The following is a 16672-nucleotide window of genomic DNA, read 5'->3' as shown; positions in this document are numbered from 1 at the left end:
TTGGCTACAAACACACTTAATTGTGAAAAAAATCACTATAAGCTAGAAAGCATTTGGTGTATGATAACGCTCATCTCTCTCTCTCTCTCTCTCTTCAGGACCTCCAGATAAACTTCCTCAGCCCACGAGACCTCTACCGACGGTCCCACCCGCCCGTTCACACCCTCCCGCTGATCCACGCAAAAACGACCGGCAGACGCGGCCTCCGCGGATACCAACCGGCGACAAACCAATGCACCCGAACGCTAAGCCAGACATCTGTGACGGCGGCTTCAACACACTTGCCATCCTCAGGAGGGAGATGTTCGTGTTTAAGGTAAGCCAACAAATGAGACAAACAGTATCTGTCTGAAATGCACAAAACAACATACACACAGATTCTTAAATACTATATGAAATGAGCTCATTTCAAGCTCATGGTCTCATAACTGCCGCTTCAACACTGTGTTTAGAGCGCTGGCAGCCTCAGCTGACAAACACACACGTGGCGGCCGCAAGAAACGTTTCAGCCAGCGTTCCTCCTCCTGTGTGTGGGTGTTTTCTCTTTGTTCTCTTGAGCTTGTGCTGAAGGAAAGTGACCTATTAGTCAGAGCCAATGAGCTTTTCTTTGCTCGCTGAACCTGAGAGCTGCCTTCAATGAATCCTTAAACCTCTAGTGTGAGAGTTGAGTGTATCAGAAGAGCTGAGCGTTAGCAATCACTGTGTGGATGACAGGGTGTGGATTATGAGGCTCTGACCCTACTAATGAAAGCTTGAACCTCACCAGTGGAAAAAAGATAAAGGGAGGCTCAGGGAAAGCAGATCAGCTAAACTGTTTACAGCATTTTCGAATAATGTCTTGTAATTACATATCATAATCTCATGTTAATCAGAGTAACTATAGCAACAGAAGGCTACTTGAGTGTTTTTCTTTAGGATCAGTATGGAAGTACACAGTCAAAACATTAGTATTAATATTACCTATCATCAGTTTGTTATAGATTTGCATATCATCAATATATTGCCAAATACACTGGTTTTATGCTATAGATCAATTAGATTTAAAAAAAAGAAAGAAATACTTTTATTCAGCAAGTATGCATTAAATTGATTAAAAGTGACGGTAATGACATATAACTTCTTAACTTTCTTGAACTTTCTGTTCATTAAAGAATCATCATATTAGAATGATTTCTGAAGGATCATGTGACACTGACTGAAGTAATTATGCTGAAAATTCAGCTTTGCATCACAGAAATAAATTATAAAGTATAGGCTATTAAAATAGTTTATTTTTGAATGGTAATATATATATATATATATATATATATATATATATATACACACACACAAACTTTTATGTTAGATGCAATTAATCGTGAATAATCGATTATTCATGATTAATTGCATCTAACATAAAAGTTTGTATATACACACACACACACACACACACACACACACACACACACACACACACACACACACACACACACACACACATATTATATTTACAAACTTTTATGTTAGATGCAATTAATCGTGAATAATCGATTATTCACGATTAATTGCATCTAACATGAAAGTTTGTGTATGTATATATATATATATATATATATATATATATATATATATATATATATTAGTGCTTTCAAAGCGATTATTCACGATTAATTGCATCTAACATAAAAGTTTGTATATATATTTTTTTTTTTTTTACTGGTAGCTAATGTTCTCAGTCTTTCAGAAAAGTGATGACTCCAAAATCCATGACTGCCAAAGTCTGCAAACTGAAATCAGTACAAAGATTTACATATCGCAAGTGCATCAATAAGGGAAAAAGTTACAAATCGATGTCCACTAACTGCTCAAGGGGTGCCAAAAGAGGTTTGCGGGAGATAAAGAGATGCTTTAAAAAGATGTTTCTCTCTGAAAGTATAGTACGCCATCTCACTTATGGATAGCACACATCTTGAGGAGATGCGTATGAATAGAGACTGTGTTGTAACTCTCTGATCTCCGTGTGCGTCTCTGAAGGCCACAGCAAAGATTTACTGTGCTCTCGCTTAACACACAGCCAGTGTTTTTGTGTATATTTTTCTCTGTTTAAAAATAGATGGAATTCATTTGTCAGACTATACACAAAGTATCTTTTTTTTTCTGAATAGCCAAACTCTTGCTGACGTGTAGATTTATTCCACTTGAAGAGGGTTTTTGTTGGGCTCTAATCTTGTCACTTGGTCTCCACTCCCAGTTTCACAGCAGACGCCTCTGGGAAAACAAAATCTATCATGAATGCTGTTACATTTCCTCACTTACTCACTCAGTCGCTCGCTTTCTCACAGGCTGTAAACCGGAGTAGTCTATCATCGCGGCTAGACAATAACACAAACATATTTCTGTGCCGTAAAACGCTCAAAGTCTGCCATCCAAGCTCTGAGGTGAAGCCTATCCACAGTAATATCTGTGTCAGCTTCCTCATGTTGGCAGTACACAGTTGTGGATCGGCTGAAAGATGAAGAGTTCGACAATATATTCAACTGTAGACAACAGAATTACACTGACAGATCCATAATCATGAGGAAAAGTTTGATACGAGATCAGTCATCCAACCACTTGAAAATAAGATTTGATATGATAACATAATTAATAATATAATAGGTCCTTAACTCAATCTGCTTGCAATCACATCATTTTCTATATATGACACGCACAGCTGATTGGTTCCTGCTGTATCAGTAGCTAATGAGCTACCCTCCACCTTCCCCAGCTCCACCTGTATAGATCTGTTACGGATAATTCATGTATGTTATTGTACAGCAGCAGCATGTCTTACTTGCTCACAGCAGTGTGTCGTGTATGAATTGGCTTTATCAAATCCTGTACTTGCTCTGCAGCAGCAGCAGCAATAACCTATAGCAGCAGCTGCATAGCAGATCTATTCCACCAAGACCAAATATATCAACATTGTTATATCTATTACCATGCCAAACACTCATAACAGAAATATAATTTCTGTCAATCAGATAAAAAATAAATAATTTCATGATATGCTGATTAATTAATCAAATGAATCACATAATGACTCAAATTCATTATTGTGGCGATTAAATATCTAAATAGACAAAATGTGTTTAGTTTCTGAATCATATATATAATCAAATATATAAATCTATCACTGACCTACAGGGCAACTAGATTATCTAGCTTATTTTACTTTTAGTTTTTAAATAATGCAATGAAAATTATATATATATTAAATAATAAATATTATATAATGCATGACAAATATATGAATAAATAAATACATACAATATTTAATATATCTTATATTTGTGTTTATTTATAATAAATATACAATATAAATAGAATATTTAATAAGCTTTTATTTTTAATATTAAAAATACGCTTTTTTAAATGTCAAAATGAAAGTCTGTACACTCAAATAATGCAATAAAAATAATATATATTAAATAATAAATATTATATAATGCATGATAAATATATGAATACATATTTAATATATTTTACACTTTTATTTGTGTATAAAAATATCTACTATATAAGTATATTTAATAAGCTTTTATTTTTTAATCTTAAAAATAAGCTTTTTTTAAATGTCAGAGTGAAAGTCTATACAATAAAGTCAATAAAATAATGCAATAAAATATGCATATATTATGCATAAATATAAATATGTAAATAAAAATATTTTATTTATAATAAATATAAACATATTTAGTAAGCTTTTTTTTAATATATATATAAACCTTGTACAATTTCAGAAAATTTAAATAAAAGCACACTTTGTTCTCTATCATTTCTCCAGTAACATAAACAGTCAGTTCCCTCCTCCCTCCCTCTGTAAGTATGTGTGTGAAGGAGAGAGTGTCTCACTCAACTGACTGCCCGTCTCCCGAGTGCTGGTGTTTGATGCGGTTTAAGTGTGTGCCCGGTGACAGATCTCTTCCGTCCAGTTCTGTGAGGAGAGTTTCACAGTCCGGTGAGGGATCTGTAGACTGTGAAACAGCAAGAGACCAAGAGATAGAGGCCGATCTCCCAGCAGCAAGCTCTCAACCTGCCCAGCACCACACTGCTTGTGGTGCTTTCATCTTTCCGATGCATCTTTCCATCCCTCCATCTCCCTGCACGCATCCCTGTATTCAGTGTTGGCTGGCTGTTACAGTGTGCATCATCTGAACAGGCTAAACCTCACACTCGCATGAGCACTCTGCGTGGAGTCCGTATTCACATCCTCCACAATATATGAATTAATCAATATATAGTTGTAGGGCCAGGAAATATGAGAAATGTAGAGATTTTGGTTCCTTAATCATTCCATTAACAATTAAAGTGTTAGTTCACCCAAAAATGAAAATAATGTTATTAATTACACAACTGTAAGACCTTCGTTCATCAATTTCCTCTCTCAAGATCCATTAATGTACCTAAAACATATTTAAATCCGTTCATGTGAGTACAGTGGTTCAATATTAATATTATAAAGCAACGAGAATATTTTTGGAGCGCCAAAAAAACAAAATAACGACTTATATAGTGATGGCCGATTTCAAAACACTGCTTCATGAAGCTTCGGAGCGTTATGAATCAGCGTGTTGAATCATGATTCGGATCGCGTGTCTGAAATCATGTGACTTTGGCGCTCCAAACCGCTGATTTGACACGCCGATTCATTATGCTCCGAAGCTTCCTGAAGCAGTGTTTTGAAATCGCCCATCACTATATTAGTTGTTATTTTGTTTTTTTGGTGCACCAAAAATATTCTCATTGCTTTATAATATTAATATTGAACCACTGTACTCACATGAACTGATTTAACCCTTAAATGCATACCTCGGGTCTTTAGTGACCCGGGACGTCATTCACTACCCTCCTCCTCATTCATTTTTTAAAGTTAGACATCAGCCTTCTTGGTATTCCTCAATCAATTTATTATAAACAATATAAAAAGAAAAAAATCATAAAAATATAAAAGAATGCCTATTTTTGCGTTCATTTTGTGTAAAAATTGTATAGGGTCGCTAACGACCCGAGGTGTGTATGAGTGTATGTATATTTTTTCTGCACAACAATAATTGAATCTTAGATGACGAAAAAAGTGCAATTCACCTTTATTCCACAAGGTGGCAATGTCTGATACACAATGCTGAAGTGACGACTCATTCAGACAGAAAATGAAATAATAAAACAAACATGAAATGGCTCAGCGATTTACTGCAGAGCAGGTACTGAACGCCATCAAATATGACTGTAACTGTTACTGGATGGATCTGGTGAAGCTGTTAGAGATCGAAATATTGATTTCTGCTGTATTGAAACATAAAAATAGCCTATTATTTGCTGAATTTACTGGGAAATGAGCTCTGACAAGGACAGTGGTGATGGCATAAAACATCTGCTCAAACCGAGCCCTTTCAAGCTCCAAAAGGTAACAAAATATGCTTTATTTTATTCTTCTGTAATTGTAACTCTAATATCAGAGGAGTTTTATATTATCGCGACAGGTAGAGATCCTTCCATGTTAGATATTGATCCGGGTCAATAAAGACCCGAATATGTAAGAATGATTGGCGAAACAGTCATGTATTTAAGGGTTAAATATGTTTTTAGTACATTAATGGATCTTGAGAGAGGAAATGTCATTGCTCATGGAGCCATCAGATTTCAACAAATATATCTTAATTTGCATTCTGAAGATTAATGAATGTCTTACGAGTGTGGAATGGCATGAGGATGAGTAACAAATGACATTATTTTCATTTTTGGTTGAACTAACCCTTTAACAAACCTTTGAATCAGAAATTACATTGATTTAAGTCTGATTTAAGTTAATCTGAAAATGAAAAAATCTGTCATTATTTTTTTACCCTTATAGTGTTTCAAACTTATATATCAAACTTATAACTTAAACATGATTCCAGCCCTATATACTGCAGGGAAGCTTAAGAACAGTACACTAAACTATTCTGATATGACAAGAAGTTCTGAGTCTCGTAATTGAACATCGTGCGCTTCAATTTCTCTTATCCTACCACTGCTTCCTGTACTACAACATTATATTTAACATTTAACTCCTCCATGTTACGCAGCTAAATTCAAGATATTTTAAATTGAAGACCAACTTGTACCAGATAATGATTTCTCTGAGAGTGACTGTTCCTAAAAAGGAGGTACAGAGGGTTACATAAGGCATTCTCTCTTGCAGAATAAAGCAGAATACATTTTTAGTCCGTGACCCATTTTTTAAGTTCCAAAATTCATGCAACCCCACATTTTAAGCCTACATTTTATGATCTCACAGATGCAATATACATAACTGTAAAAAATATATATATTTTAACTAAGTTACATCTGCTCATCTCCGCTGTTGTAGGATATCTTGATGCAAATAAATAAATAAATACAATTATCTTAAAATTTAATTATGGTTGAAAACCTCTGGAAATATAACTTTTAAAACAAAATTGACAATTACTATTTTTTTTATGTAACATTGCAGTATTTATTAGGCCTATAAATGTACACATCATTTTATTTTTTATAAATTGATGTGCCCTCGTAATCTTCAATGAAAATAACTTCCCCTCCGTTGCAGCAACATCTCTTCTCTGATGACGTTTACTGGCGCGAGGGCGTGAGACCGACCAATAGCAAACCACAACCATCCAAACCATCCTGATGGACAAAAGCAAGTCCCACCCTACATTTTTTCTTGTTCGAGAAGCCATTTCAGATATACGTCACAATGGGGAAGGAAAGACTATAGCAACTTTCATTTCATGCCGACATTAAACATTTCATGTGACAGAGTCTAGCTATGCAACGTGTCCTGTGGCTTGTCATTTATCACTCATTCAGGCCATATAGAGCTGAACGCAGAAACAACAGCGTGTCTTCTCTCATAGCCAAACAATAATGAAACACAGATGAATGTGTTGCCTCCAGGGACCACATGTTTACTGGTTGTGCATATGTCACTGTTGTCTGTGTGGGCCTCCCTGTGATTACACAGTGCCAGTCAAATTTGTTTGTCTCTGGTTTTCTGATAGAAGAGCAGGATGAGAAAAAGTAGAAGCTTATATAGAAGCGAAGAAAAAGGCGACTTGTTGCCACAATGCTGGAGTGTTGTCTTTGTGTTCATTTGCAGTTGCAAACCAATTCACATTTGAGCTGTCATTCAAGTCTGTAGCACAAACAGTATGTGACAAGTTACACACCACAGTTTCATTTGGGTTTGTCCAAATCACTAACCCGAACTACGAGCCATAGCATTAGAGATATTAGTAAACACCAATAATAACCAAAATGCCTGTGATTTATTGGTTTAATAAGATTTCAGTTACAGTATTTTCTCCAAGGAGACAGAATACTACTTTCACTACCAAAAGACTCCTGCTGACTGCTGTGGGCGGACGGGAGAATGGCAGTTTTTATTGTGTCTGTGTACTCATGTATGGTGTCAGATAATGGAAAAGGAAGAGAGTTTTCTGCACTGCATTACAGGTGCTGGTCATATAATTAGAATATCATCAAAAAGTTGATTTATTTCACTAATTCCATTCAAAAAGTGAAACTTGTATATTATATTCATTCATTACACACAGACTGATATATTTCAAATGTTTATTTCTTTTAATTTTGATGATTATAACTGACAACTAAGGAAAATCCCAAATTCAGTATCTCAGAAAATTAGAATATTGTGAGAAGGTTCAATATTGAAGACACCTGGTGCCACACTCTAATCAGCTAATTAACTCAAAACACCTGCAAAGGCCTTTAAATGGTCTCTCAGTCTAGTTCTGTAGGCTACACAATCATGGGGAAGACTGCTGACTTGACAGTTGTCCAAAAGACAACCATTGAAACCTTGCACAAGGAGGGCAAAACACAAAAGGTCATTGCAAAGGAGGCTGGCTGTTCACAGAGCTCTGTGTCCAAGCACATTAATAGAGAGGCGAAGGGAAGGAAAAGATGTGGTAGAAAAAAAGTGTACAAGCAATAGGGATAACCACACCCTGGAGAGGATTGTGAAACAAAACCCATTCAAAAATGTGGGAGAGATTCACAAAGAGTGGACTGCAGCTGGAGTCAGTGCTTCAAGAACCACTACGCACAGACGTATGCAAGACATGGGTTTCAGCTGTCGCATTCTTTGTGTCAAGCCACTCTTGAACAACAGACAGCGTCAGAAGCGTCTCACCTGGGCTAAAGACAAAAAGGACTGGACTGCTGCTGAGTGGTCCAAAGTTATGTTCTCTGATGAAAGTACATTTTGCATTTCCTTTGGAAATCAGGGTCCCAGAGTCTAGAGGAAGAGAGAATAGGCACACAATCCACGTTGCTTGAGGTCCAGTGTAAAGTTTCCACAGTCAGTGATGGTTTGGGGTGCCATGTCATCTGCTGGTGTTGGTCCACTGTGTTTTCTGAGGTCCAAGGTCAACGCAGCCATATAGCAGGAAGTTTTAGAGCACTTCATGCTTCCTGCTGCTGACCAACTTTACGGAGATGCAGATTTCATTTTCCAACAGGACTTGGCACTTGCACACAGTGCCAAAGCTACCAGTACCTGGTTTAAGGACCATGGTATCCCTGTTCTTAATTGGCCAGCAAACTCGCCTGACCTTAACCCCATAGAAAATCTATGGGGTATTGTGAAGAGGAAGATGCCATATGCCAGACCCAACAATGCAGAAGAGCTGAAGGCCACTATCAGAGCAACCTGGGCTCTCATAACACCTGAGCAGTGCCACAGACTGATCGACTCCATGCCACACCGCATTGCAGCAGTAATTCAGACAAAAGGAGCCCCAAATAAGTATTGAGTGCTGTACATGCTCATACTTTTCATGTTCATACTTTTCAGTTGGCCAAGATTTCTAAAAATCCTTTCTTTGTATTGGTCTTAAGTAATATTCTAATTTTCTGAGATACTGAATTTGGGATTTTCCTTAGTTGTCAGTTATAATTATCAAAATTAAAAGAAATAGACATTTGAAATATATCAGTCTGTGTGTAATGAATGCATATACTATACAAGTTTCACTTTTTGAATGGAATTAGTGAAATAAATCAACTTTTTGATGATATTCTAATTATATGACCAACACCTGTAATTTTTAATACTTCCTTAGTTCAGAAGAACTGATTACACATTTATTGTATCATTTTTTTAATTTATTATTTCAATGAAATGAATGTACTACATTTTAGTTCAATAATGTTTTTTATTTAATATTTTGTATTTTTAGGGGATTTTATTGTACTAAATTATATTTATGCTGCAGTTATAATCCATTTATTCACTTTTTGAGCATAGACCTGAAAATGAAATTTCCAACTTAAACTGTCATCAATTTTGAATGCTTTAGAGCACAGACTTAATTTTGATCTTTGAAGATAACACTTGGCAAATTATTGCTGAAGTAAAAAAAAAGTAAAAAAAAAAAAAAGTTAACTTAAAAATAGTTACAGAATTTTACATTTTATTATGAAACATGCACAAAAATACTATTTTCAATTTCTATATTAAATATATATTTTCAAAAACGTTTTACTCTAAAACTGCAAGAAAACCAAAGCCATAAATCTAAACAAGTTATGTCCCAAATTTGAGCTTGATATCTCAAAAATTAGCTTTCAGTAAGATTTTTGTTTGGGCGCAGTACCAAAAGTTTTCCCAAGATGAAATTCATCTCCCATTCATTTCCAATGCAATTATTTTTGACCGCGAGGAACACAAGTGTGACCAGTTTTTTCAGGACCATTTAACCTTTTTGAATCATGCCCATGAAGTGCCAAAACCTTTACCAAGTTTCGCACCATTCCGATGAAGTAAAAATTCTAAAAAGACAAAACACACAAGAGCATCAGAGGGTTAAAAAGCACAATATACAGATATACATCCACCACAAGTCATGCATTTCCAGCACAACATCATTTCCATCACATCCCAAATGATGTATTGTGTTTAATACCATTAAGTAATGAAAATGATACTTACTCAATTTTAGAATAAAATGGCCATATTTTTCGTCTTGCTTTGCTTGGATCAGTATCAAAGCAAGCACAGCATACATCCTAAATACACACAATTAAATAATAGTTTTACACTTTTGCATAGCTTGATAAAATCACAGCTTGATTGGAAATGACAAACAATAAAAATATTTCATAACCACACATACAATCCTTTGGTCAGTGTGTAAATGACAATTCAATGATTATTGTACAGTGGTATGAGGATGTTAATTTTAGTTAAGCTGAAATAAAGTAAAATATAAATAACTTCAATTAAAAAAAAGAAATGTTGCCTTGTCAACTAGCTGAAATATAATTGCTTGATTAAAACTAAAACTGAAATAAAACAAAGCTATATAGAAATACTTATAAAATAACAAAAATGACAAAAGCACTTAGACTAAAATCTAAACTAAAAATATAAAAATAAATGCTAATTTAAAATATTAATGAATACTAGAATAGTATATAAATATAATACTACAATAACACTAGTTGGTACAAGATTTTTGTCAGAACAGGTGTAATTAAAATAGTGGTGAAAATCTGAAGAACGTCTCTGTATTCAAGTATAAAAGGCAGGATTTACAGGCTGAAGAAGTGTCGTCTGAGTGCCTTACTGCAGGACAAAATGAAAGAGGCCCTCAGTTTTAGAGATTCTGATGGTCAAATTGCATGCTTCAATTTGCTACAAAAGATTAGTCAGAAGAAGCAAATCAGAGTGTGAAGAATAATGGAGTTGTCATTCTCGAACCATTATGTTATACTCAAGCTTGCTGTTAAATTGTATTCTGAGAGATACAGAGGTACAGTGAAGTATCTCAGAACTCATATAAAAAAAATGCGGTTATATATATATATATATATATATATATATATATATATATATATATATATATATATATATATATATATATATATTAGTTCATTATATTAATTTATATTAATTTAAATGATTTACCATTATGTATATTTTTTAATTATTATAAAGAATCTTATATATTATTTAAAATATGACATGCACAAATATGAGACCCATTCTCGTTTCTGCAATATATATACACATGTATATCTATATGTTCAACAGAAGAAAAAAGATTATACAGGTTTGTAACGAACAGAGATAAAGCTTGGCAGAAAATGTTACTTGCTTATCCAGTTTATAATCTAACAATATTATAAATTTATAATAATCTTATATTTTATGTCAATTATCTACATTATATTTAAATTAAATTATTAAATATTTTATATTATTATATATAATAATTATTATTATTTGTTACACAATATATATATATATATATATATATATATATATATATATATATATATTTAATTAATTTAAATGATTAACTGTATATATATATTACTTATTATATATAATCTTATATATTATTTAAAATATGACATGCATATGAGTCCCATTGTTGTTTCTGCTACATACACACACACACTGTCAAACCAAAAATTATTCATTTTTATTTTCATTTTTAATATATTTTTACTAGTGGGTGCAGGACACTATAGCAAAATAAACTGACATATTATACCCAAAAATTATTCAGACACTTTGACCTGACCATGTTTTGCTTAAGTGTTATCTGACTGACTGAATTTTTTCTGACACAGTTTAACTCTGAGATCTTGTTTATATTTCATTACCATTTTTTAAACTATAGTGAATAAACTATTAATGAATGAAATGTTCAAGGTGTCTGAATATAATATATATATACATATACATAGAGATATATATAGAGATCTATTCAATGGAAGAAAAAAGTCATACAGGTTTGGAACGCATAGAGATAAAGCTTGGCAGAAAATGTAACTCGTTTATTCAGTTTATGAGGCGACAGGCTTGATTTCCCATCATCCTCTGTGGCAGCAAAAGAATGATAAAACACACAGATAAACATCAATTACACACCTAATGTGCATCCTTTGCTCTTCACTAGCACTAAAAAGCCTCCTGCGTCTGTCGGAAACTGTGAAAGAGAGAAAGAAATATGAAATTGCCCACAGTGTCTATTGACTTGAACGCACATCCCGTCATAATTTAGATTTCTGGACTCGTAAGTAGGAACTTCCCAGGAGGCAACGATTGTTACAGCCACCACAGAGTGATGACGGAGATACTGTCTGTTTTGCCACCAATGTTTAAACAAGCTTTGGAGACATCAAAGCAGTGACATCAAAGCTGTAGATGTGTGACGGGGGATTTTCCGAAGCTGGAAGTGAGAGCAGCTGTGGCCGCACACAGTAGGTGAAGGGCAGGATGCCACAACTACAACAATTCCATGATGCCTGTTTGGGGTTGATTTAATAAAATATACATTTTCACCCTAAAAAGAATGACAGAATAGCTGTTGTTTACAAGACAAAGCCTCTTAGAAAACCTCTAAAGCCTTGTATCGACCACAACGTGCAAAGCCTTATGGGATCCATCTGGAGCTGTAAACCCTGAAACGTGCCATGCAACTAATGTTCCTTTATGTATTTTTTCTCTTTCAATCATCTTCTCTCTATGAAGGACCACTGGTTTTGGAGGGTCAGAGATAACACCGTGATGCCCGGTTACCCCATGCTCATCAATGTCTTCTGGAGGGGTCTGCCACCCAAGATCGACGCCGTCTATGAGAACAGCAAGGGCAAATTTGTGTTCTTCAAAGGTAAGATTTCTACACATCAGATCAACGTCCCTCAGCACAGTTTGTTTACAAGCGTAAGAGGCGAGTCGAGTTCAGAGATAGTGAGGGAACAGTGTGAAGATGAGACTTAACCTCGTTTCTACCGTGAGGTCAACTGCTGTAGGGCTCTCACTGGTTTATCTACACCATTTTTCTGACTTGCAGTGTGCCTCTAAATATAACAGTAGGAGTTCATCTAGTGAATACAGGAGAATGCATGTGTGTGAGAGCCAATCTCACAAAACCTGTCAAGAGCATGGGTTTTATTTTACCCAAATTTAAAGGTCCCGTTCTTCGTGATCCCATGTTTCAAACTTTAGTTAGTGTGTAATGTTGTTGTTGTTAGAGTATAAATAAAATCTGTAAAATTTTAAAGCTCAAAGTTCAATGCCAAGCGAGATATTTTATTTAACAGAAGTCGCCTACATCGAACGGCCAGTTTGGACTACATCCCTCTACTTCCTTCTTTAATGACGTCACTAAAACAGTTTTTTGACTAACCTCCGCCCACAGGAATACACAAGAGTTGCGTTTGTAGAGTGTGTTTGTCGCCATGTCGTCGAAACGCTGTTATTTTCATCCCGCAGTCCAATCACCGGGTCTGATTCCGGCTCAAATTGATAGGGTCAAATTAAAGACATGTTTACAATAACACTGAGCGCGTTCATCTCCACGTTATGGTAAGAGGCGTGACCTTTCTGGGCAAGGTTCGCTAAACTGCTGTCGAATCACAACACAGGAACCGCTGGCACAATCAGAACTCGTTACGTATTTCTGAAGGAGGGACTTCATAGAACAAGGAAGTCATCAGCCCGTTTTTATCACAGTGGAAACAGCGGTATACAGATAAGTAAATTATGTGAAAAATACTGTGTTTTTTTACACGCGAAACATGAACACATGTTATATTGCACACTATAAACACAATCAAAGCTTCAAAAAACCACGAAAAACGGGACCTTTAAAAAGGAAAGACACGTATTTTATATTTTTTGTATTTCATATTTTGCTTATATAAAATTAAGCTTATTTTTTGCGATTAAGATTTCGGAGTGTCTATTTACACCAAGTGTAAATAGCCCACCTTGTTGGCAGAGGCCATTTACACTAACTCCGCCCACCATTGTCTGATTGGGCCAGACAAAATGACAAAGATACGACCGAACAGAGTTCGAATCCGCCTTTTTCTGGACTCGCTCTTCTCCATTTTCCCATCGCATATTAGCTCAGAGAGGTGTTTATTGTAAATAAAAAATAAGAAAATATTCAAAAAGTGTTTAACGCGTAGGGTTAGGAGTAGGTGTAAGGGATGATTTAGGTGACTGAGACAATTAATGTCCCAATAAGGCAGCATCCATTTAAAAGATTTCACTAAATATAATGACATATATTGTTATTATTGTATACTGTTTTATAATAGGCCTATATTACAATCCACTGAAGTGCAAATAGTATTATTTGCTGACTACAAATAGCCACTGCCTTAAGATTTTTTGCATTGTGACATTTTTTTCTGACAATTAAAGGGATAGTTCACCCAAAAATGAAAATTTGATGTTTATCTGCTTACCCCCAGGGCATCCAAGATGTAGGTGACTTTGTTTCTTCAGTAGAACACAAATGATGATTTTTAACTCCAACCGTTGAAGTCTGTCAGTCATATAATACCAGTGGATGGGAACTTCTACTATAAGAGTAAATAAAACTTGCATAGACAAACCCAAATTAAACCCTGCTGCTCGTGACGACACATTGATGTCCTAAGACACGAAACGATCGGTTTGTGCGAGAAAACGAACAGTATTTATATCATTTTTTACCTCTAATACACCACTATGTCCAACTGCATTCATCACTCGATTCGTTTGGTCTGATCGCGCTCTGACAACGGCAGTGATGTCTCACGCATATACTTCAATGAGAGCTAGACATCACTGCCGCTGTCAGAGCGCGATCAGACCTCACTAAGCGAATGCTGAGCACAGTTGGACATAGTGGTGTATTAGAGGTAAAAAATGATATAAATACTGTTCGGTTTCTCGCACAAACCGATCGTTTCATGTCTTAGGACATCAATGTGTCGTCACGAGCCGCAGGGTTTAATTTGGACTTGTCTATGCAAGTTTTATTTACTCTTATAGTAGAAGTTCCCATCCACTGGCATTATTTGAATTACAGACGGCAGCGGTTGGAGTTAAAAATCATAATTTGTGTTCTACTGAAGAAAAAAGTCTCCTACATCTTGGATGCGCTGGGGGTAAGCAGATAAACATCAAATTTTCATTTTTGGGTGAACTATCCCTTTAAGCACATTTTACTTCTCAGTTCAATTTCTCATTAGGTCTCAAATAGTAATAATCATGTCCCTGACAGCAACATAGTGTCGGCCCAGATCCGGCCCACATCCGGTCCGCGTATAATCCACGTGGGTACCAGATGTGGGCCGGATCTGGGCCACATTGGGGTACAAATGTTACATAATTTATTGATGATAATAATAATAATAATAATAGTATTCATAATAGTAGTCATATTTGTATTAATAAATTGATGATTTATTATTATATCAATAATTATAATTATATAAATATAATAATTATTATTTTATTATTATATCATTAATATAATACTACTACATCATTTATAATTATATTATTTATAATATAATTATTTTATATATCTTAATATATTGTTTAAATAATTATATTTAAATAATTTTATTTATATATTATTTAAAACATAATGCACAAATATGAGACCCATTCTTTGCATTTAAAAATTAGCATATTTAAAATTGTAAATTAATAATGCCTTAATAAAAAATACTTGTATTACAGTATTTAAACAAAAACACGTTTCACAAGCAAATGAAACCAGGCTTCATTTTCTTAAGCTGATTTAAAAAGGAATATTTATATTGTACGTAAACAATATAAAAATTAACTTTTGAGTCCACTTCTTTTTTTTTTCCTTTTTTTATTTATGTTTAGTTGTATCTGTAATGCTAACATATGGTACTATTAGGCTTTGCAAATCGCATTTCATGTGTTACTGAAGGAAACAATACAGATCTCAATGTAATCATGCAGAAAATATAAGCCCTGAATATACAAAACTGTATTATTCCCATAGGGAGTGAAAGTGTGTGTGTGTGTGTGAGAGATAGAGTTGAAAATAGCTAAAGAGGAAAAGAAGAGGCTGGGCCAAATGAGATAATGACAAATACACACACACCTACACAAACACAGCAGTTTTCCACACGCTTTTGTTCCTCGACAACTAGACAAATGGTCTCCCGTGTTCAGAGAGCTTAATGAACCTTTTTAGCCCACCATGCCTGTCATTTTAATTATTTATTTGCCTGTACACCTCACATCTCCAGTATCAGATCAGAGAGCAAGGGAAAAGAGAGGGATGGATTGAATTATGGATGGATGGAACATTTACCAGTTGTTTCTGTGTTTTGCTGTGTGATTATACAAGCTTTCTGCATCAAATTTGTCCCAGATTTTTCTGCTAAAATTGTAAGAAATAAACTAAAGTCAAAATTACATTTGAGCATCAATAGTTTTCTCCTTAAATCTTTAGAAGGAAAAAAAACAAAACAAATGAGACACAAATGAGGCAATATTTGACACTACATAGTAAGGATATAGAGCTGCTTTCAAACTACAAGAATTGTGAAAAATGCTATACAAATAAAAAAATACACTGTTAAATATAAATAATACACATAATATATATATAAACGTTATAATAATAAGATATTATGTATTATAATAAAATAGCTGTATATGAATCCGATAATATGGTTTTGATGAGAAATGTATAAATTCACATTAAGGTCGTTTTGATTGAGATTATAAAGTCATCACATTTGTGTTTTACCTTCCCATGGGGTAGTACACACACAGTGTGTGTGGTCCATGTGGAAGCAAATAAACACATTTTCTCACACTCAT

The 16672-nt window shown here is 34.6% G+C and overlaps 1 protein-coding gene across 2 annotated transcripts in view; it reads left to right on the top strand.

Annotated features, from left to right (window-relative positions):
- LOC125257647 (matrix metalloproteinase-16-like) overlaps positions 1-16672 on the top strand; it is a 75883-nt gene that overhangs the window by 51049 nt on the left and 8162 nt on the right. For both annotated transcript variants that reach the window (XM_048174216.1, XM_048174215.1), the window contains 2 exons: positions 99-316; positions 12554-12692. In XM_048174216.1, the coding sequence (XP_048030173.1) occupies positions 99-316; positions 12554-12692 (357 nt within the window). The remainder of the gene's footprint in view (positions 1-98; positions 317-12553; positions 12693-16672) is intronic.

The sequence above is a fragment of the Megalobrama amblycephala genome, linkage group LG22 (assembly GCF_018812025.1).
Source record: "Megalobrama amblycephala isolate DHTTF-2021 linkage group LG22, ASM1881202v1, whole genome shotgun sequence".
Taxonomy (NCBI): Eukaryota; Metazoa; Chordata; class Actinopteri; order Cypriniformes; family Xenocyprididae; genus Megalobrama; species Megalobrama amblycephala.
Note: the sequence above shows the minus strand (reverse complement) of the source record. Positions and strands in the feature narration are given on the sequence as shown.